This window comes from Pelophylax lessonae (assembly GCF_965119305.1).
Source record: "Pelophylax lessonae genome assembly, chromosome: 4".
In the NCBI taxonomy this organism is placed as follows: Eukaryota; Metazoa; Chordata; class Amphibia; order Anura; family Ranidae; genus Pelophylax; species Pelophylax lessonae.
Window position 1 is genome coordinate 118,313,763 of NC_138771.1, and position 24,402 is coordinate 118,338,164.

At 39.6% G+C, this 24,402-nt stretch overlaps 1 protein-coding gene across 2 annotated transcripts in view; it reads left to right on the forward strand.

Annotated features, from left to right (window-relative positions):
* Positions 1–24,402, forward strand: part of LOC309554254 (dual oxidase 1-like) — an 89,258-nt gene that overhangs the window by 17,466 nt on the left and 47,390 nt on the right. For both annotated transcript variants that reach the window (XM_082255893.1, XM_082255894.1), the window contains exons 4-11: positions 3,690–3,848; positions 4,894–5,081; positions 6,333–6,534; positions 10,729–10,895; positions 14,009–14,069; positions 17,634–17,730; positions 19,151–19,241; positions 20,997–21,099. In XM_082255893.1, the coding sequence (XP_082112019.1) occupies positions 3,690–3,848; positions 4,894–5,081; positions 6,333–6,534; positions 10,729–10,895; positions 14,009–14,069; positions 17,634–17,730; positions 19,151–19,241; positions 20,997–21,099 (1,068 nt within the window). The remainder of the gene's footprint in view (positions 1–3,689; positions 3,849–4,893; positions 5,082–6,332; positions 6,535–10,728; positions 10,896–14,008; positions 14,070–17,633; positions 17,731–19,150; positions 19,242–20,996; positions 21,100–24,402) is intronic.

Here is a 24,402-nt window from a genome sequence, read left to right on the forward strand (position 1 = left end):
AGGTTACTTCAGAACCTCATTTCCTCAAAGAATATGCTAATTTTACCAGAGAGACTTGTAATGTAACTGTATACTAAAACATACAATACAGGGGCATATTTATAAAGAAGTGAATGTGACATTTACCTAACATTCACAATAGGTCTATCTTCCTGGAACATGTGTTTTAAATATTAGCAATGAATGTTTGGTGATTAATACATTCCCAAATATAAAAATAAAACAAATAAAATGATAACTTTATAATTAAATTTTATAACCCCCCCTCATAACTCACAATTTTGGGTAGCAGGTGTCATATTTGAGATCTGCTTCATAGTACAGGAACCTGCAATTTAGAGTTTTGAGGTAGCATAAAGATATCGCAAATTAAATAAAATGAATAATATGGTTGAACTTAAAGCGTAAGTAAACTTAATAATTACAATCTCATGTAAGCTTTAATATGTACAGTAAATCTAGTATTAAAAATAATGCTCAATTTGGTTGACCAAATCAACATCCTTCCTTAAATGGGAAGATCTTAATTCTACCTTTACCCAGGGCTGGGCAAGGATATTTGTCTACTCAGACGAAGGTGCATTTTGCCACTCCCCCAATCCTTCTGTCCCCACCCCCTCCCTCCACAATGACAGTGTGTAATGGGGGGTATGCATTCCCCGCTTCCCCTAACTGACGTTTTTTTACATTTTTGAGTTTACATGTTTTAAAAATATTAGTCCCTGGGATTACTTAAGACTACCAAAACAAAGAAGACTCCCTCAAGAATAAAATGTTAGTAGTTCCATTTTTTATGTTACACAGTATTAGAGCAACTATTTATGGAATGCAAAATCTCAGTAAAAAATACACTTAAGTTAATTTTTGACCATATCAATGCAATTTTATTACCCAATTTTTTGAAAAATATAAAAGATGAGCTTGTGGCAAGTGAATAGATACCTAACATGTCAGACCTTAAAGTTGCGTGCACCTGTAAATTGGTGTAAGTACCCTATACCTTCATAGGCAGTGATTTAAAAGCTCCTACTGCTCATCAGTTTAGAGCTAGACAGGAATTCTGGGGCTAAAATGATTGATCCCACTCTGACATGCACAGCGACACGTAACATGTGTAAGCTAATCACCATTTTCCTATGTATGCGGTTTTGTATGTGTGTGTGTGTGTGTGGGGGGGGGGGGGGGGTTGTTTTGTTTTTTTATGTGTCTCTTTAAATGTTTACATTTTTTTTTTTTTACATAACTTTATTGCTATCACATATAAGGGGCCATTGGTCCCCTATGTGATAGCATATAGGTTACAGGTTCTCTTTATAAGACATCCAGGGTCTATTAAGCAGCTTCATTGTTGCACCAGCCCTGCCTTTACCACCTCTCAATGGTGCATAGCCTTTCAATCTATACATGGGGCTAAGCATAATGTGAATCATTGGGAGTTAGCACAAAAGATCACACTGAGATGGTATCGACACCATGTCATCTAGCTCAATTCTCACACTTATCCTTCTCTATGCTGGAGTGGATGTGGTTAAAGTGAAAATTGAATGCATATCTTGTGGTCCTGTAGAAATTGCACTAGTTTCTGGCAGAAAGCCTTTCAGATTATTTTAGAGTTGACTAGGATTATGCTGCCCCCTAAAGCGTCTCTAGCATCACTGGTGGTGTGCGCAGCCTATTGTATTAGGGTGTGCACCCCAAAGCTGAAGCACACACGTGTGTGTGTGTGTGTGTGTGTGTGTATGTGTGTGTAAATATATATATCCTGGGATATTTATCTAGTCAGTTAAGTAGCAGAGGGGGTTGTTAATCAGTTTCAGCTGCTTTGGGGTAATAAAATTACCAACAGGTGCACCAGATGGGCAACAATTAGATGACTTCTGAAACAAGAATGGATTTATAGGCCGTAGAAGGTCCTTAACTCAACAGCAGGACCAATATCTGCTCCTTTGTGCAAGAAAGAACAGGATAAGCACTGCCAGAGCCATACAAAATTACCTCTAGCAGATGGTGTGAATGTCTCTGGCCAAACAATCAGAAACAGAATTCATGAGGGTGGCCTGATGGCCAACATCCTCTAGTGGGCCATATGCTCACTGCCTGGCACCGTGGATCTCGATTGGCATATGCCATTGAACAAAAGAATTGGCAGGTCTGCTACTAGTGCCCTGTGCTTTTCACAGATGAGAGCAGGTTCACCTTGAGCACATGTGACAGATGTGAAAGGGTCTGGAGAAGCCGTGGAGAACGTTATGCTACCTGTAACATCGTTCAGCATTACCGGATTGGTGGTAGATCAGTAATGGTCTGGGGAGGCATATCCATGGAGGGACACACAGACCTATGCAGGCTAGACAATGGCACCCTGACTGCCATTTAGGTATCGGGATGACATCCTTGGGCCCATTGTCAGACCCTAAGTTGGTACAGTGGGTCCTGGGTTCCTCCTGGTGCATGACAATGCCCAGCCTCATGTGGCGAGAGTATACAGCCAGTTCCTGGAGGATGAAGGAATTGATACCATTGAATGGCCCCCACGCTCGCCTGACCTAAATCCAATAGAACACCTCTGGGACATTATGTTTTGGTCCTGACTCCGCCAGGTTACACCTCAGTCTGTTCAGGAGCTCAGTGATGCCCTCTTTCAGATCTGGGAGGAAATACCCCAGGACACCATGTATCGTCTCATTAGGAGCATGCCCCAACATTGTCAAACATGCATACAAACTATTTTGTACCTATTTTTACCTTGTATTGTTTGCAAACTATACAAACAATACAGACTATTGAGTACCATTTTGAGTTACTGCAATTAAATTTCAGCAAAAATGAATAGCCTGCTGCATCATTTTTTAACTTTGATTGTTGGGGTGTCTTTAAATTCAGCCCTCTGTAGGTTATTAATTTTCATTACCATCAAATGTTGTGGCATCCTTTAGTTCCTAACATATTACCCAGCCCATATCAGTATAGATATCCGGCAAGATATTTTTCCCTATTGAGATCTGATGTGTTTTCAAAGTGTTCCTTAAATTTTTTTTGAGAAGTGTGCATATATATACAGTATGTATATATATATATATATATATATACACACATTATATTATATATATATTCTTAGCACAAGACAGTGTGCAAAGAATGTTGTGCTGACTATGTACCAGAAAATGTAAATGTAAAACCATTAAAAATCATACTGCCTATAGGCAACACATGAATCCAGTAGGGCTGAATTACAAAGGGAGTTGAGAATCAGTGTGACTATTCACTTCAGTTATGGATTCATATAAAAAGTAGATTTCCGTTCCTTCCCCTTGATAAACATAAACTGAAACTTTTTTTTGACAGTTTTGGTCAAGCTTTTATTGTGGGGGAATATCAAGTATTCCCCCACATTAGAGAGATTTTCTCCCATTTCCTGTTTTAAGCAAGGGACAAGAAGTGATAGGAAATCTCCCCAATGGGACACAGATGACAAAAATAAACTGTACCAGAGGTATAACCCTCCCACATCCAATCCAAAATGAAAAAAAAAAAAAAAGGGTTTGTCTTTGGTTCCTTTTTAGATGAACTGGAAAAGTTGTCAGCGATGTAAAGTAACATATACATTTTTACTTGTGCTCTTTGTGCTATGTACAGTGCCATGTTTATATGTTGGAGTTCGCTATTTAACTGAACTACATATATTGCAGGTTCTAAACTGCTGCGTCTAATCCCTGCAAGTTATGCTGATGGAGTCTACCAAGTGGCAACAGATCTGCCAAATCCACGAGAAATCAGTAATACACTGGCACAAGGACAGTCAGGCTCTCCATCGCCACGAAATCTCACAGTGATGGCAGTATATTTTGGTGAGACAATTTAAAACAATAAAGAATGCACACTATGTAAATGTCTACCCTTGTTGAATGGTTGTTGACATCTATCTAATCATCTATCTATCTATCTATCTATCTATCTATCTATCTATCTATCTATCTATCTATCTATCTATCTATCTATCTATCTATCTATCTATCTATCTATCTATCTATCTATCTATCTATCTATCTATCTATCTATCTATCTATCTATCTATCTATCTATCTATCTATCTATCTATCTATCTATCTATCTATCTATCTCAATTTATCTCTCTCTCTGAAAGGATTAACCCACCTGCGAGAGAGGTCTAAAAGGGTAGGAAGCATATAGCAGATGTTGATGAGGGTTTGTGTGGAACATAACACAGTGGAGGTGGAGAGAGCTGTGTACTGTTTGGCCACTGCAATGCTGCTGGGCTATTGTAACCTTTTTCTGAAACCCTGGAGCAGGTGGGGACTTTAAACCTGGTTCTGGGACATGTGTAAGCTGGCAGTGAGCTTTATTTAATACCAGAGCTTGTGGGCTGCTTTGGAGAAATAAAAACGGTTTATTATTAATACAAAAATATGAATATATATATATATATATATATATATATATATATATATATATATATACATATTTGTCCATCCAAAAGTCATGTTTAAGAAGCTGTCAGTTGGTTTAACTCTTTGGCATTAATCAAAACTTGAATATCAGTTTACGATGAACTGACATTTTTAATTGTTTTTGTTTTAATTACGATTTTAATTAAATCTGCAATCTGATACGCACTGGGAGTGCTCATTTTGTATGCTGGTAAGCTGAAAGTCGAGCTGCTGAAAGCTTTATAAAATGATGTCAAACTTTTATGATATGCTGCTGTAGAACACACAGAATGGTTGAGTTAATTGCGGAAGCACGTATATTACTTTTACAATTTTCTGGCAGGTAAAACAGCTTTTATTTCAATGTGATAGATCAAAGGGTAGAACAAAATAATTTGTTGTTATGATGTAATTACCTAAACCAATGCATTTTTTTCTTTTTCAGGTTATCAGGTACTTTCTGAAATAGTGTCCACAGAAATGCCTGCCTGCCCTGCAGAATTTTTGAACATTGACATTCCACCTGGAGACCAAGTGTTTGATCCTGAGAACAAAAGCAATGTGGTTCTACCTTTCCAAAGGGTTCGATGGTATCCTGACACAGGCAAAAGCCCTAACAGCCCAAGAGCACAGGTTAGTGCAGAGCCTAACTAGTGTTTTGCAGAAAAGTTGAGGAAAATCCAGAATCCAGATACACTATATTACCATATATTGTGTCTATGGGAACGTTTGACCATTCTTCCAGAAACACATCTGTGAGGTTAGGCACTAATGTAGACAAGAAGACCTGGCTCACAGTCTCTGCTCTCATTCATCCCAAAGGTGTTCTATTGGGTTCATGTCAGGACTCTGTGCAGATCAAGTTCCTCCACTGCAAACTCGCTCATCCATTTCTTTATGGACCTTGCTTTGTGCACTGGTCCAAATAATTTGGTGGAGTAGGGATTATGGTGTGGGGTTGTTTTTCAGGGGTTGTGCTTCGCCCCTTAGTTCTACTAAAGGGAACTCTTAAGGCGTCAGCATACCAAGACATTTTGAACAATTTCATGTTCCCCACTTTGTTGGAACAGTTTGGGGATGGCCCCTTCCTGTTCCAACATGACTGCGCACCAGTGCACAAAGCATTGTCTATAAAGACATGGATGAGCAAGTTTGGAGTGGAGGAACATGACTAACCTGCACGGAGTCCTGACCTCAATTCCATAGAACACCTATGGGATAAATTAGAGTGGAGACTGTGAGCCAGGCCTTCTCATCCACAACAGTGCCTAACCTCACAAATGTGCTTCTGGAAGAATGGTTAAGCATTCCCATAGACACACTCCTAAACCTTGTGGACAGCCTTCCCAGAAGAGTTGAAGCTGTTATAGCTGCAAAGGTTTGGCCAACTTAATATTGAACCCTACGGACTAAGACTTGATGCCATTAAAGTTCATGTGCATGTAAAGGCAGGCGCCCCAATACTTTTGGTAATATAGTGTATATACAGATTTGTAAAAACATGTGTTTTCCCACCTGTAGAACAGTGAAGCAGATTTTTTTGGGCAGTGAAGCAGATTTGTTTTTTCTTCATCACAATAGTGTATCAGTTATATTTTTATATGTAACTTTTAATGTTTTCCATAATTTTAACTTTATACTTTACATATCTATCTACATGATTTTACACTCCTATGGATAACTCAAAAATAGCATTGCAAAAAATAAATACAGTACATCAATAATGTTGAACTTTGTTCTTGTAGTCAGCACTGTCCAAATGGGTCTGATTGGAATCTATTGTTACCTAACTGTAAATGCAACAAGTTTACATTCGGGTTTGGAGGAAAATAAATACATTCAGTTATTATAAGACAATATGTTAAAAATTTCTTAATTTTCCAGCTAAACTCTGTAACACCCTGGATTGATGGCAGCTCCATTTATGGTCCCTCTCATTCTTGGAGTGATGCTTTAAGAAGTTTTTCGGGAGGAAAGTTGTCTTCTGGTCCTAATGGAGATTTTCCACCTTATGCCAAAAAAAGTCTTCCAGTTTTTCGGGTGCCTGATCCTTCTACTGGAGAAAGAGGGGATGAAGGAATCTACAGTAAGTGTCTGCATTGCTGTCTGCAATTGCTCTCTTAAAAGTTTAAAAAAGGTTTAGGTTTACATAAATACAATGTAACATTTTTTTTTAAACAAATGTGGGAAAAGAATCAGCTTATGCTGGCCATACACTAGCCGAAAGATCGTTCGAAAATCTGTCATTTGGTCCGATCATTCTTTTTCGTGCAGTTTATGGGCACAAATAGAAAATAGTTTTTAACTTATCAGAGCCGAAAAACCAAAGGAACAGTTTTGAAAATTTGCCGACCGAACGATAAACGAATGATAAATTTAAAGTTTTTCTCGGCCGACCTGTTTGCAGTAGGCATATGTGACAAACTGAATGAAAAACTGATTCATTTATGTCCATTGAACTATTTATCGTTCAAAATTCAGTCATTACATGATGGCACGATCGTCTGCTCTCCCGGCCGATTTTTCATTTTTCGAAAATGAGTTTGCCCGATATTTCGGCTAGTGCATGGCCAGCTTTAATCTGGAAATGTATTCATTTTTTTGTTTCTGTGTATAATTTATAAATATATAAGCAATTGGGGCAGCCCTTTGCTCATCTTATATACAGGCTCTGCTTTCTTTATAGTAACAGAGAGATGAGTTTTACATTTGTACCTTTAATGATATTCTTTATTCTGTTTACTTGTTAGTTCATGTATGCATATTTACGTGTTTCTGTTTAGTTATAGGCTCTTATCTAAGGCTCTCTAATGATAATGCCTCATCATTCTAATGTCACTGAGTAGACCATTCTTACAGTAAAACTGGCCATATAATTTGCATGCAGTTATGGGGCAAATAGTCAACAATTATCAGTGTGTCAAGCAGTGAAAATGGTAAATTAGTGTGGCAAACCTAAAAGGCCCTAGAAAAATCCACTGGAGATCATTTAATAATTCCACATCCAAAAAAACAAATATGGCCGCCTCCTTTAAATGTGGATTTTTAAAATTTTTAAAATGTACTTTAAATTATTTTAAAATGTATTTTAAAATTTACTGTTGCTAATGTTATACCTTCATAAGACAAAATCACTAGATAAGGAAAGGTACAATGAAAAAACATATGTCATAAAAAGTAAAAAATTAAAAAATAAAAAATAAACACACCCTAATGAGTTACCTCTACAAAATATTTATTGGCATGTAAAATGTAGAAACAAATCAGCATCAGAACACAAAAATCTCCCCAAAAAAAACTCCCATATAAACCCCACTACACAAAAAGCAACCCTAACCAGCTAATTCCCTACCTATATAAACCCTACCTGATAATGTACTGTAAATCTTACAGTGGGAGTTGGTGTGACCCTCCCCCAGAGCCTCCTACTCCCTGCCCATCTCCCTGCACTAAAACAATGACAAAAAATAGAAAAATATACAGTATATATATATTTTTGAGGGACCCTGAAGGGAATTCGTTTAGACCAGTGAGCTTGCTTGGAAAGAATAATGTTACCGGAACCTGTAACATCTATGTGGAACACAAAAATCTCATACCACCCCATATTACCCTCAGGATAATGGTGCACATGAGTATTTTAATCCCACCATTTTACAGATGTTATGAACTCAAGAAAATAGGAAGGAAAGGCAGATGGATATGGATATATGTACTGTATACCTTTATGTACAGTCTGGAGGAAAAAAGGGACACAGGAGACATGTTTTAAACACTTCAGAGGGAGCGAATATGGCTCAGAAGGCAGTATTTTCATGATGAAACTAAGATAAAGAACACGGCACATGACCTCAAACTAGCAGGAGGAAAGTTCAAAACTAATCTTAGCATAGGTGTGCGCAGCCTGTTGCGTTAAGATGTGCACCCCAAAGCTCAAACACACATGCCTTTCTCTGCAGCCTCAGCTGCACTGAACAGTGAATGAATGGGAAGTGCTCTGTTCTGTGCGGCTTTCTGTTCATTCACAAACTGAAGCATAGTAAACACAGTCTACTATGTTTTAGTTATGAATGAACACATTGAGCTTTTGAGTGTGTTCATTGTGTTCATTTAGAAAAGGAAGGCACTGGTAAATGACATATTTACTAGCCCCTTCCTCCACTCTCAAACTTCCCTCCACAGCAACTGGGGGGAGAGGAGAGGAGGGAAGCTAGCAGCACTGTGGGGAGGGGGGTCAACATGGGGGAAGCCCATCCAGTAGGGGGAATCGCCACTACACAGAGTGATTAGGGTACCAGGCACACCTCCTGTGCACGCCTATGAATCTCAGTATTATTAGTGAGTTAGTGAGTCAGTCAACGGTAAATAGATTTAAACACATGCTCGGGACAAACATACGTAGTTCTATCCGACAAAAAATATATATATGTATATGTATACTGTATATATATATGTATATATATATATATATATATATATATATATATATATATTTATATATATATATATATCTTTAAATCATTCTGTTGTTTGCTGGGTAGTCTCTGATGGGGAAGGGTGATCAGAGTCCAAATGGAGCTACTGGCTTCCAATGACAGATCTTGAAGTACATGTTTGGGATATCAGCAGTTGTGACACAAGACTGAAATACCTAATCAAAAATGCAATACTTAATCCAAAATCATGGGAAAACTCACTCATCCATATCTTTATGGACCTTGCTTTGTGCACTGGTATGCAGTCATGTTGGAACAGGAAGGGGCCATCCCCAAACTGTTCCCACAAAGTTGGGAGCGTGAAATTGTCCAAAATGTCTTGGTATGCTGATGCCTTAAGAGTTCCCTTCACTGGAACTAAGGGGCCAAGCCCAACCCATGAAAAACAACCCCACATCATAATCCCCCCCTCCACCAAATGATTTGGCCCAGTGCACAAAGCGAGGTCCATAAAGACATGGATGAGCAAGTTTGGGGTGGAGGCACTTGACTGAACAGCTCAAAGTCCTGACCCCCAACCCGATAGAACACCTTTGGAATGAATTAAAGCAGAGACTTGCGAGCCCTCCCTTCTCGTCCAACATCAGTGCCTCACCTCACAAATGCGCTTCTGGAAGAAAGATCAAACATTCCAATAGACACACTCCTTAACCTGGTGGTCAGCCTTCCCAGAAGAGTTGAACCTGTTATAGCTGCAAAGGGTGGGCCAACTCAATATTGAACCTTTTGGACTAATACAGGGGTGGCATTATCCCATTAAGTTCATGTTCATGTTGATGTAAAGGTAGGTGTCCCAATACTTTTGACAATATAGTGTATATATGCTTAAGTTACTACATTAAAACGCAATTTTTTTATTTTATGGCTTGTTACTCATTGCTGTATTACTGCTCTTTATACAGCTGTGTACATTGTTCACAGACAACAATGCACCTATGCTCAGATCAGTAAAAACATGCAGTTTTTTACTCCCGTGTGTAAAAGGTCATAGTCATACTCTTGTATTCCTTTGTTGTTCCATATTACATTGTTTTATATAATTCAGGACTAGAGGCCATAACTTGTCTACCCTATGTTTTTATTTTACAGAAGCTGTTTTGAAATAATTTGGCTTCTGTTCATGTATAATATTATTTATGTGGAGAAGCTCTGTCCCTGCAAAGTCATGAAATGCCTGGTTCATTGTAGAAAGACAAGCAGTTTGGAGACTTTTAGTGTGCAAGCATTTGCACAGACAGGGTACTTATTTTACACCTTAATCTAAGGGAAAATGGTGTATTAACAAAGTAGATTTCCTATTTCTATGAAAACATTTTATAGACCTAATAAAAAAACAATATATAAGAGCAGCAACATAAAAGGGGATTTCAGGATAGATACTAGATGATCATCAGAGATCCACAATGAATATTCTTAGAGTTGAATAGCAGTTTTGAATAAATGGTCTGTTGAACCTGTACTCAGAGAAGAATATGTATAATTCCATTGCTGACCTCCTTCTGAAAGTGCTATTTGACTGGCTGTCATTGGCTTCAGTGCTTTTGGAGTGACTGACAAACAACAAGTACGCAACAAGGGAAGTAAGAATGAAATAAGAATTCCTCATGTGCCTATTTTTTCCAGGCCAGTGACAGGCTTGCCAGGCAGGGACATATTATATTAAGAGGTAAAGGTCAGTGATGGCAACCTACATGCTTCTTCACTACAGGATGTCTTCAAAATCAAATTTCTATGCTCTTTTTTGTCATTTTAAATTAAAGTATCTGTTTGTTTCTGAAACACAGGCTTCGGTAATGCTATGGCCAATGAAAGTCCATTTCGTCAGGCTCAAAATTTTGTCTGGTACTGGTACCATAACTATTGGGCAAATTTCCTAGCAGATAAAAATTCTACCTGGTCTGATGAAGTCTTGTTTCAAAATGCCAGGAAATGGGTCATTGCTGTCTATCAGGTAACACACTCATACACTTTTTTTTATTGTACCATGGGGCAGGGAGGATAAATATGCACCGAATAATAATTGCAGGGAAAATATTTGACACCAGATCTAACTGAATAAAGGTACTTATAGCTGAATTCCAACCCTACTTTCTATCTGTCACGGTGATACTTGCTCTTCTCCTGTACTGAATTTGCTTACTCTGATTTCATTGCACACTTAATATTAAAGTGAATACTAATATTAAGAAACTCTTGTCATTAGCTATGATGGAGGGATTTTCTTGTAAACTTTTCAGTATTAAAATGAGAGTACAATAATGAAAGGGCCTCTGTGTCAAAGAATTCTAAACGTGAGAATTACTATTCAATCTTTAGTCCTTTTAGCAATACCTTTTTAAAGCATATTATACTTTTTCAGTCAACAAATAACAAGGATAATAATTAAATCTTTATAGAATAATCACATATTAATATAAGTTTTTAAAATGTATTATAAAAACTTGTTTTTATAGTGTAAACGACCTAAATCCACTTGCTGTTACTGAAACCCAGATTCATGAATCCATCTCTGCTTCTCCTGGCTTCCCTTTCTCATGGTGGCCTTCTCTTGACTCACTCTCCCAGACCTAGTGGAGGGAGTTAGAATTCTTCTATCCCCAGAAAACACCTTTCAATTTCTAGTCTCTCTCTTTGTCCTTCTGCACATTTAAGGCACATTGTAGTTGTCTATTTTATCCAGTTTCTCTGAGAATGGCTGTGAGCTATCTGCCTCCTGGACTGGTATTAACCTTTCTAATAATTCCCACAATCATTCTCTGTGACTTCAATATCTATGTTAATGCTCACACTCCTGCCTACTTTTCAATCTAACCTCCTCTTTTGACCTAAAGCAATGGATGTTTCTACTTACTCAGATGGCAACACCCTTGACCTTCTATTCTCCTACCTATGCACTCTGTCCCACCTCTCCAACAACCCTTTTCCTCTCTCTAATCACTACTTTATTAGTTTCACTTTCTCACTGCCTTCCACTTCCATTCCTTCCAACTGCCTAACAGTTGTAGAAATGTTTGCCACTTTAACCCTTCCCTTCTCTATTCTGCAACTGACCACCTCTATGACAAAATTTCACCCCTATCCTGCCCCAACCTAGCCACTCCTGTCTACAACAGTTCATTGACATCCTCCCTGGACACATTCACCCCTGCCACGCCACTGTACTCTTTGTTGGTTGTCATCCTACCTATCCCACTACACCTTTGTCACTTACAATGGTACCTCCTCCTCTCCTTTTCCTTTTTTCATGGGGGTTCCACAAGGTTCTGTTCTTGGACATCTCCTATTCTTGGTCTATACCTCCACCCTGGGTCAGCTAATAGCCTTCCATGGCTATTAGATACAATTTCTACATTGATGACTCTAAGATCTATCTCTCTACCCCTCAGGTCACTCTATTAGTCTCCTCAGATGTCATTAATTTACTAACAGACTTATCAGTCTCAATGTTATACCATTTCCTCAAACTCAAACTGTCCAAAACTGAGCTCACAATATTTTCTCCTCAACATGCCCCTTCCCCTTACTTCTCTGTCTTGATTGATGGCACAACTATTAACCCATCCCCACATGCTAGAGTGCTAGGTGTAATCCTGGACTCTGAACTCTACTTTCAGCCCCACATTTAAACACTGTCCAAAACTTGCTGCCTCAACCTCTGGAACATCTCCAAAATATGCCCCTTCTTAACTAATGACACCAAAAAGCTTCTAATTCATTCCCTGGTTATCTCGTTTCTCAACTACTTCAACTCCCTTCTGATTAGATTACAATAACCTTTACACAGGTTATCTCCACTTCAGTCCATCATGAATGTGGCTGCCAAACTTATCCACCTTATTAACCATTCTGTGTTTGCTATCCCTCTCTGCCATCCCTTTATGCCAATCCCTACACTGGTTTGCACTCATCAAACAAATTAAATTCAAAATACTAACAACAGCTTACAAAGCCATCCACAACTCTGCACTCAGCTACATAACTAAGCTAGTCCCAAAATACCAACCAAATCATTATTTTCGTTCTTCCCAAGGCCTCATTTTCTTTAGCTCCCTTGTCATCTCCTCCCATGCTTGACTTCAGGATTTCTCCAGAGCCTTTCCCATCCTCTGGAATTCCCTATCCCAATCTGTCTGACTATATTCTACTCTGGAAATTTGCAAAACAACACAACAGCGCATGAAAATAGTTCAAGACCCTCAAAGTGTGACAAATGTTACTACAAAAAAACTAATAAAAATTGATATTGATAACAATTGAACCGTGTGACCGTATAAATGAAATACAATTAAATAAATCCGTATTATCCAAGCAAAAAGTTCAAACAAGTGATAGTAATAGAAATCCTTATATAAGCAAGTCTCCAGTGAAAATTCATGAAAAATAATCACAAAAAAATGAATTAAAAAATGAATAAGCAAGTGTCCAGTGAAAGTTCATGGAGGGTGCTCCTTAATTTAAAAAAAAAACAGGTGACTTGTGTGCAAAGTGAGTTTGTTTCACGCCCCCAAAGGTGAGATTTATTTACCAGACAATGTGGACCCCTGGACAGTACTGTACAGGAGTCTGACAGGCTTGGCTGGTAAGTATTTTCTTTTAGTTCTTCCCAAGGCCTTATTTTCTTAAGCTCCCTTGTCATCTCCTTCCATGTTTGACTCCAGGATTTCTCCAGAACCTTTCCCATCCTCTGGAATTACCTATACCAATCTGTCCGACTATCTAATACTCTGTCCACTTTTAGGCAATCTCTGAAAACCCTTGTCTTTAGAGCGGGCAGCACAGTGGCTGAGTGGTTAGTACTTCAGCTGAGCAGCCCTAGGGTCTTCAGTTTAAATCCCGTGACACTTCCTTTTTAATTCTAAGCTCTAACCAGCAGGACCCTCTGATTCCTCCTGTATTGAATTGTATTGCAACTGTCTGCCCTCATATTGTAGAGTGCTGCTCAAACTGTTGAAGCTATATAAATCCTAAATATTATTATTATTATTATTATTATTATTATTAAGAATAATAATTATAATAATAATGTATTATGTTGTTAATTTGTATTTTACATTTCTGTTCTAGAGAATAATTTTTTATGAATGGCTGCCAACATTTTTATCAAGTGAAGTACAGAATTACACTGGTAATAACATTTTGTATTTTTCTCTTTGTCAATTTTGAATAGTATATTATAATAGATACATGAATTCATTAATAATTATATATAAGTTAAAATTATATATATATATATATATATATATATATATATATATATATATATATATATATATATATATATATATATATATATATATATATATATATATATATATACAGTGCCTTGCGAAAGTATTCGGCCCCCTTGAACTTTGCGACCTTTTGCCACATTTCAGGCTTCAAACATAAAGATATAAAACTGTAATTTTTTTTGTGAAGAATCAACAACAAGTGGGACACAATCATGAAGTGGAACGAAATTTATTGGATATTTCAAATTTTGTTAACAAATAAAAAACTGAAAAATTGGGAGTGCAAAATTATTCAGCCCCTTTACTTTCAGTGCAGCAAACTCTCTCCAGAAGTTCAGTGAGGATCTCTGAATGATCCAATGTTGACCTAAATGACTAATGATGATAAATAGAATCCACCTGTGAGTAATCAAGTCTCCGTATAAATGCACCTGCACTGTGATAGTCTCAGAGGTCCATTTAAAGCGCAGAGAGCATCATGAAGAACAAGGAACACACCAGGCAGGTCCGAGATACTGTTGTGGAGAAGTTTAAAGCCGGATTTGGATACAAAAAGATTTCCCAAGCTTTAAACATCCCAAGGAGCACTGTGCAAGCGATAATATTGAAATGGAAGGAGTATCAGACCACTGCAAATCTACGAAGACCTGGCCGTCCCTCTAAACTTTAAGCTCATACAAGGAGAAGACTGATCAGAGATGCAGCCAAGAGGCCCATGATCACTCTGGATGAACTGCAGAGATTTACAGCTGAGGTGGGAGACTCTGTCCATAGGAAAACAATCGATCGTATACTGCACAAATCTGGCCTTTATGGAAGAGTGGCAAGAAGAAAGCCATTTCTTAAAGATATCCATAAAAAGTGTCGTTTTAAGTTTGCCACAAGCCACCTGGAAGACACCAAACATGAAGAAGGTGCTCTTTTTAGATGAAACCAAAATCGAACTTTTTGGCAACAATGCAAAACGTTATGTTTGTTGTAAAAGCAACACAGCTCATCACCCTGAACACACCATCCCCACTGTCAAACATGGTGGTGGCAGCATCATGATTTGGGCCTGCTTTTCTTCAGCAGGGACAGGGAAGATGGTTAAAATTGATGGGAAGATGGATGGAGCCAAATACAGGACAATTCTGGAAGAAAACCTGATGGAGTCTGCAAAAGACCTGAGACTGGGACGGAGATTTGTCTTCCAACAAGACAATGATCCAAAACATAAAGCAAAATCTACAATGGAATGGTTCAAAAATAAACATATCCAGGTGTTGGAATGGCCAGGTCAAAGTCCAGACCTGAATGCAATCGAGAATCTGTGGAAAGAACTGAAAACTGCTGTTCACAAACGCTCTCCATCCAACCTCAGCTCGAGCTGTTTTGCAAGGAGGAATGAGCAAAAATTTCAGTCTCTCGATGTGTAAAACTGATAGAGACATACCCCAAGCGACTTACAGCTGTAATCGCAGCAAAAGGTGGCGCTATTAACTTAAGGGGGCTGAATAATTTTGCACGCCCAATTTTTCAGTTTTTTATTTGTTAAAACAGTTTGAAATATCCAATAAATTTCGTTCCACCTTATGATTGTGTCCCACTTGTTGATTCTACACAAAAAATTACAGTTTTATATCTTTATGTTTGAAGCCTGAAATGTGGCAAAAGGTCGCAAAGTTCAAGGGGGCCGAATACTTTCGCAAGGCACTATATATATATATATATATATATATATACAGTGGGTACGGAAAGTATTCAGACCCCCTTAAATTTTTCACTCTTTGTTATATTGCAGCCATTTGCTAAATTCATTTAAGTTCATTCTTCTTCCTCATGAATGTACACATAGCACCCCATACTGACAGAAAAACACAGAATTGTTGACATTGTTGCAGATTTATTAAAAAAGAAAAACTGAAATATCACATGGTCCTAAGTATTCAGACCCTTTGCTGTGACACTCATATATTTAACTCAGGTGCTTTCCATTTCTTCTGATCATCCTTGAGATGGTTCTACACCTTCATTTGAGTCCAGCTGTGTTTGATTATACTGATTGGACTTGATTAGGAAAGCCACACACCTGTCTATATAAGACCTTCCAGATCACAATGCATGTCAGAGCAAATGAGAATCATGAGGTCAAAGGAACTGCCTGAAGAGCTCAGAGACAGAATTGTGGCAAGGTACAGATCTGGCCAAGGTTACAAAAAGATTTCTGCTGCACTTAAGGTTCCTAAGAGCACAGTGGCCTCCATAATCCTCAAATGGAAGACGTTTGGGACGACCAGAACCCTTCCTAGAGCTGGCCGTCCAGCCAAACTGAGCTATCGGGGGAGAAGAGCCTTGGTGAGAGAGGTAAAGAAGAACCCAAAGATCACTGTGGCTGAGCTCCAGAGATGCAGTCAGGAGATGGGAGAAAGTTGTAAAAAGTCAACCATCACTGCAGCCCTCCACCAGTCGGGGCTTTATGGCAGAGTGGCCCGACGGAAGCCTCTCCTCAGTGTAAGACACATGAAAGCCCGCATGGAGTTTGCTAAAAAACACCTGAAGGACTCCAAGATGGTGAGAAATAAGATTTTCTGGTCTGATGAGACCAAAATAGAACTTTTTAGCCTTAATTCTAAGCGGTATGTGTGGAGAAAACCAGGCACTGCTCATCACCTGTCCAATACAGTCCCAACAGTGAAGCATGGTGGTGGCAGCATCATGCTGTGGGGGTGTTTTTCAGCTGCAGGGACAGGACGACTGGTTGCAATCGAGGGAAAGATGAATGCGGCCAAGTACAGGGATATCCTGGACAAAAACCTTCTCCAGAGTGCTCTGGACCTCAGACTGGGCCGAAGGTTTACCTTCCAACAAGACAATGACCCTAAGCACACAGCTAAAATAACGAAGGAGTGGCTTCACAACAACACAGTGACTGTTCTTGAATGGCCCAGCCAGAGCCCTGACTTAAACCCAATTGAGCATCTCTGGAGAGACCTAAAAATGGCTGTCCACCAACGTTTACCATCCAACCTGACAGAACTGGAGAGGATCTGCAAGGAGGAATGGCAGAGGATCCCAAAATCCAGGTGTGAAAGACTTGTTGCATCTTTCCCAAAAAGACTCCTGGCTGTATTAGATCAAAAGGGGGCTTCTACTTAATACTGAGCAAAGGGTCTGAATACTTAGGACCATGTGATATTTCAGTTTTTCTTTTTTAATAAATCTGCAACAATGTCAACAATTCTGTGTTTTTCTGTCAGTATGGGGTGCTATGTGTACATTCATGAGGATGAAGAATGAACTTAAATGATTTTAACAAATGGCTGCAATATACCAAAGAGTGAAAAATTTAAGGGGGTCTGAATACTTTCCGTACCCACTGTATATATATATATATATATATATATATATATATATATATACTGTATTATTATACATATTCTTGGAAACTTTTTTTAAGTTATGGTTTTTACTTTTAGGATATAATCAGCATGTGGATCCAGGTGTATCCCCAGAATTTGTAGCTTTAGCAACACAGATGATATACACCATGATGCCTTCCGGCGTTTATATGAGGTATTGTATTTCTTCCAATTTATCTGAATTTGGTTTACTAAATTTGGTACCCATATACCAAATTTGTCTAATATGTATGACTACATTCATGTTCTGCCAAGATTACCATAAATATTTATGCTTGTGTTGGTTAAAGCCCTGCGGCACCATTAGTAATAGTAGTGTAATGTAATGGGACCATGTGTTTGCGCTGCATGCGCCTAACTTGTGCTATAAAGGAGAGGCAGGGGAGAATGTTCACTATTTTACCCTTTGCTTGCTGACTTTCCTGCGATCAATCAAGTCCACAGGGATAATTTAGTATGGAGCCTGCCAGATCCATGGCATGCTTTGCATTACAAGACAGTGAAGCACCCAGCCTGGTCTAAACAGCACTCCCACAAATGTACAGTTCATACCTTGCACAGGTCCTAAGCTAAAGACTCAATTGCAGTGACCACATACCAGTCTGTTGCCAGGAGATTTCCCTATCTGTGGCAAAAATAATGGACTCACTATACAATAGATGCCTTTGGACTTTGCTTGACTAGAGAACATAGGAATATTTTCAAGCAGTTTATCCTTCCAAATAGTGGTGGCATGTTAGATTACAAACACTATAACAGTCAAAGCAGTTCAATAGGAGATAATACTTGCATGATCCATAGAGTCCCATCATCTCCCTAAGCGATAAGAGTAGTCCCATAAACATTAGTCCATAGAATGTGGCAGCCCCATGGCTGCTCCTGGCTTCCCCCTTAGAGGGAAGCTTCCTACCTGGGCCTCCTGCCTACATGGAGTATCCTGGCCCGATGCACCTCAGAGAATCATGTCCCTCTTGCTGACTCTAGCTACCAGAACCCCGGGGAGCTTCCTGCCTAAACCGTATGAAGGATGCCCCTCTCCTGGCGGGGGCAGGACATAAGCTCACTGCCTACTATAGTGACATCTAACAGAGAACAAGGGAACTACAATGGACGTGGTTATGCCCCTACACTATAGTAATAACACATTAATATAATCTGCTACAAACATGCTTTTCAACCCTATAGAAGCTGATGTATGTTTGATAAAATAGGGTGAAAATACTAAGTATTCTAAGTATTCTAAATCTCATACCCATACTAGAAAAATATACTTTCTTACACTCTGCTTTATGTTTTATTGTTACCGGATTTTGCCTGTTGATACGGGGCTACCAGTTCTCTCCTTGCCTTAAGGTATATATTCTTAGCACCTTGGCCTATTTTACACTGTGAATGTCTAGTAAATTTCTGCATTGTAAGCTGAATGACATTCGGGACTGATGTACCGCAGTTTCTTGTATTTTATATACTTCTTTGTTCTTTGGAAAAACTTCAACAAAAATCATTAAAATATAAAAATATACTTTCTTGAATATATTTATGCATAATTCCTGCTTTCTGTGTTTTGTCTAAAGGGACAAGGACTGCAATTTTTTGAATGTCACAAGCTCAGACAATAAGATGTATCCTGCTCTTCGTTTGTGCAACAATTTCTGGAGCAGACAGGTTGGATTAAAAAATAAAAATTGTTTTAAAATGGAACTTTAGGCCACAATTAAAGATAGGCAAACTGGCAGGACATGTTTTGTCTCTTCTGTATTAAAGTTACTTACCTACCTGTCCACCCTTGTACAGTGAGCTGTGCATGCTCAGCTTACTGTACACATTTGGCAATGCCGAATCTGACTAAACTTCCGCACATGCGTGAGACAGACGTCATCCCTGCCTAAAAATGTCAGCAACAAGACGGGGAGCTTGGAGACGCCACATCACTGGAGTCGGGGTGACTAGTTTAACTTTAAGCTTCATGTCTTAAGATATATTTTTTCATCCTCCCCCCTCCCTCGCCTTCCGTCGCTCCGCCAGGGTCTCTTGTTGTCAGGGTGCCAGAAAACCAGACCACACAGAGATGCAGGTAAATAAAAGCAGTTTATTGGAGCAAAAAACAATAAACACACAGCAAGAGTGAGGAGCGAGATCAGGAACAAGCCAGGGTCAAGTACAGAAGTGGGTAGTCATCCAAGCCAGGGTAGAGTCCAGAAACGCGTAGTCATCCAAGCCGGCGTCGAGTCCAGCGCGTAGTCTGCCGATGCCGGGTCATCTGCCGATGCGGGGTTGAGAGCAAGGAGAGTCATCAGCCAAGCCTGGTCATACAAGGAGGAACACGGAGAACAGAAGGCTGCAAGCAGTAATGCACCTTGGAGCACAAACACAAGGGCAAGGACTGCAACCCATCAAGTGATTGATATAGTCAGGTGTGCAGCATCATCACTGTGCGACACCCAAGCAGCAGGCAAGTGATGATGCAATCAGGGTTTATAAGAGACAGCAGTCGGACATGTCCAAGATGGCTACCAACAGGAGGGCAAGGTAAGATCTTGACATCTGTCCCACTGGGAGACCTAAGCAACCACCTGCCAAGTCTGCGGAATCGGCTTTGTTTGGGTCTCGGATCTAGTAACCCAGAAGCGACGTCACAACATCACTTCCGGTTTACTGGAATCTTATAGGAGCCAGTTAAAAAAAAAAAGGTAAAATAAATAGGAAAAAAAAATGTAAGCGCCCCATCCCTCTGCTACCACGCAGAAGCGAGCTCATGCACAAGTCCTGCAAGCATATGTAAACAGTGATCAAACCACACATGTGAGGTATCGCCACCTTCATTAGAGCAAGAGCAATAATTCTAGCCTTAGACCTCCTCTATAACGCTAAACTGGTAACCGTTAAAATTTTTAAAGCGTCGCCTATGCAGTTTTTTAGTACTGTAGTTTGTCGCCATTCCATGAGTGTGCGCAATTTTAAAGCAGGACATGTTAGGTATCTATTTACTTGGCGTAACATTAGCTTTCACATTAAACAAAAAAATTGGGCTAACAGTTTTGTTTTTTTATTTTTTTTTTATTTAGGAAAGTGTATTTTTTTCAACAAAATTGCGTTTGAAAGACTGCTGCGCAAATACAGTGTGACATAAAATATTTCAACAATTGCATTTTATTCTATAGAGTCTCTGCTAAAAAGTATATTTATAAATAATGTTTGGGGGTTCTAAATAATTTTCTAGCAAAATATACCGATTTTAACTTGTAAGCAACAAGTGTCAAAAAATGGCTTAGTCTCCAAGGGGTTAAAGATTCATGGCTTAGGTCCCTAATGTGATATGTAGTAGTTTCCTATATAAATTTTACTATCTTTACAAATCATTTTATGATGATTCATGTTACTTTCATTGGGTTTAGTTTTCTAATTGTGTACTCATTTTAGAATCCATACTTGAAGAACGCCACTGATATTGAGAATTTGTTGTTGGGCATGTGTTCACAAATAGCGGAAAAGGAAGACCACTTTATGGTCTCAGACTTAAGAGGTAAAATATCAAATGTAATAACACAAAGTGCAATGTCCATATTAACCAATCAAAATACATGCTGTGATGTTTACATGCTGTGACATTAAAGTTCAGCTGTGGGATGGGGAAAACACAGTGGAATCCCTCTTTACTGCAATGGACACACCTTTGGCAGGCTCTAGCCATCTCTTCTTCTACCTGACCACCAGGCTGTGGGTGGTCCTTCAGTGACATCATGTACAATGCAAGACTATTATTCCTGCATTGTATGTGCTTTAGAGAGGAGGCTTCATAAGACCCGTCGCACAGGTAGAGGGAGCCTGCCAGAGTGAGGAAAGGCTAAGTATCAGGGCTTTTTTTCTCAGACAATAGGTGCAGGAACTCCCCTCTTTCCGAGGTACTCCTTTTCTCTGGCCCTACAAACCTCCGAGCACCATTCCTTGGTCCCACCTCTGAGCACCATTCCTTGGTTCCACCCCCTACCCACCTCCGAGCACCATTCCTTGGTCCCACCTCTGAGCACCATTCCTTGGTTCCACCCCCTACCCACCTCCCAATACTGCCCTTTTAGACAATACAGAACCAAATATAATTTTTTATATAATTTGGGAGTGATAACAAGAAACGTAGTAAAATAGATCCCCTGCAGCCAGCAACAATAGATCCTCCTAACAATGGACCACAAAATCCCCCCCCCCCCAGGAACAATAGACTCCGGCAGCAACAACAGATCTCCCTACAGCTAGCATCCATCAACCCCTCCCTCAACAGTAGATCTCTCCCAGCAAAAACTGACCCCCCCAGCAACATAGAACCCATCCCCAGCAACAATAGACTACCTTGCTAAAATATATCCCCTTCAGTTAGAGTAGATCCCCTCACAGCAAGCATCAAAAGACCCTGCAGCACACCCCAGCACCCCTTACTATTACATACAGTCAGTTTTGGAGGTGCCGGAACTGCGTTACCCCGCATCCCCACTGAAAAAAAGCCCTGCTAAGTATTATGCATTTATTTTTATATCCCTAGATTTAGCATTTAACCTTTGCATTTTGAAGAGGGGCATTGCAAGAGTAGTTTTTCTGGTTCTTTGGCTGGGCTTTTTTTTCAACTCTAATAAATAATGGGTTACTGCAATTAAAGCTGAAGTTTGTTTATTTTTTCAAGGTATAGCACCGAACATATTAGCTATGTGTATTGGTGTGTGTATCGTATTACCTGCAAATGGCTCCTTCTAGTAACAATCTTCCCAGCAGTGCCTTCTTCATAGCTGCCTGATATTACCCTGAGCAGCTATTTTCTGGCACTGTGAAGGTTAATAGCAGCCTCTGTTACTGAGAAAAGTTGTGCCACTCACCACCCCCTTCTACCCTCTCAGTCATTCACAGAGCATGTATTAATATTATTTATTACAGGTATATAGCACCAACAATTTACACATATAAGCTCAAGGAGCTTACAATCTAAGGTCTCTAACTCACATTTATATACTTGGGCCAATTTAACTACCAGCATGTCTTTGGAGTGTGGGGAAATATGTAAACTCCATGCGGGGTTAGTGCTCTGGTTGGGATTTGAACCAACAACCCTAGAGTTGCAAGGCAGAAGTACTAACCACTTAAGGCCCGTACACACATACCGATCGTCGGCAGACAATCGTCGGCCGACGAACGATCTGCCGATTGTACGCATGTTAGTATGATGCCTCCGACAGCCGTCAGCGCACATTCTGCCGACAAGAATCTGTCATGCAAGCATTAAAATTTTTGTATGTCGACACCAGAGCGGCCGATTGTTCGCCAGTCAGTACAGAATTCGGCCGACAGACCGCAGATTTGCAAGACTGGGCATGCTCAGAAAAGAAAAAACACAGGGAAAGTTAACCATTACATGACATCACTTCTGCAGTCGGCTGTAGTCAGCGGACAAAATTCTTGTGCTGTATTTGCACTTTTCAACAGACACCGACAGCCCGGGGACAAAAGACGGCCGATCGTTCGCCGACGATCGGTACGTGTGTACGGGGCTTAAGTCACTGCTATCACATGATGTATTAAATTCTGTGAATGGATTTTGGAGATCCTGTCATTCAACTGCAAAGAATGGCAAAGAGGGCAGAAGTGGCAGTTAGATGAGTGGCATAATGTGTCTAAGCAGCAGTGACAGCTGGTAAAGGATAAGTTCACCTTTTAGAAATGCACATATTTTTGCCAGTAAAAAAATGTGCATTCAATATTTTTTTTTAGGAGCTTGCAGAGCATTGCACCCATGATCAGTAGATTGCAGGTGCAATGCCAGTACGGTTTTTTGCCCATACCTCCCATACAGGCAGACAGTTACTGAAGAGCAAGAAGAACCAATGAACTCTCCAGTGTTCATCGATGTTCATCAGTGTTCAACTCACCAGTGCCCTCACAGTTCATTGAGAACTACAAGAAATCTGCTGCGGTGACAGATGATACTTGTAGTTCATTCATTCACAGAGCACTGTGAATTAATTACAAAGCTCTGTACAGCTGTTTTTAAATTGTGACAGCGGGTGTGGTGAATGATCTCCCACCCACTGTCATTGCCAGCAGGTGCTCTTTAGTAACATGTTACTAAAGATGAACTTATCCTTTAACCCACACAGTACCAAAATGCATTTGATCAGGGCAGTACCCGGTGGCTATGAAGGAGGCACTGCAGTAAACATTTTTACCAGAAGCATCCAACAGCAGGTAATAGAATGCACAGCGTTACACATAACCAATGTGTTTGGTGCTGAATCTGGTGCTTAACCACTTAATGACCGCCCCATGTACTTTTACTGCGACGGGGCGGCCCTTAAGCGCAAAATCACAAACTTGTACGTGATTTTGTTGAAGGGTTCTAGGGGGTGCATGCATGCCGTGATTAGCCAATCAGCCTATATAAACAAGGCAGACCGCTGTTCTGTCAGACAGGAAGAGAGAGATTGTGTGTTCCTACTAATCAGGAACACCAATCTCCCTCTTCCTGCAGTCAGTCCACTCCCCCCACAGTTAGAAAGAACTCCCTAGGAGCACACTTAACCCCTTGATTGCCCCTGATGTTAACCACTTCCCTGCCAGTGTCATTTATACAGTAACAGTGCATATTATTTAGCACTGATAACTGTATTGGTGTCACTGGTCCCACAAAAAGTGTCACTTAGTGTCAGATTTGTTTGCTGCAATCTCGCAGCCCCACTAAAAATTGCTGATCGCCGACATTACTAATAAAAACAATAAAAAAAATGTCCATAAAACTATTCCATAGTTTGTAAACACTATAACTTTTGCGCAAACTAATAGACGCTTT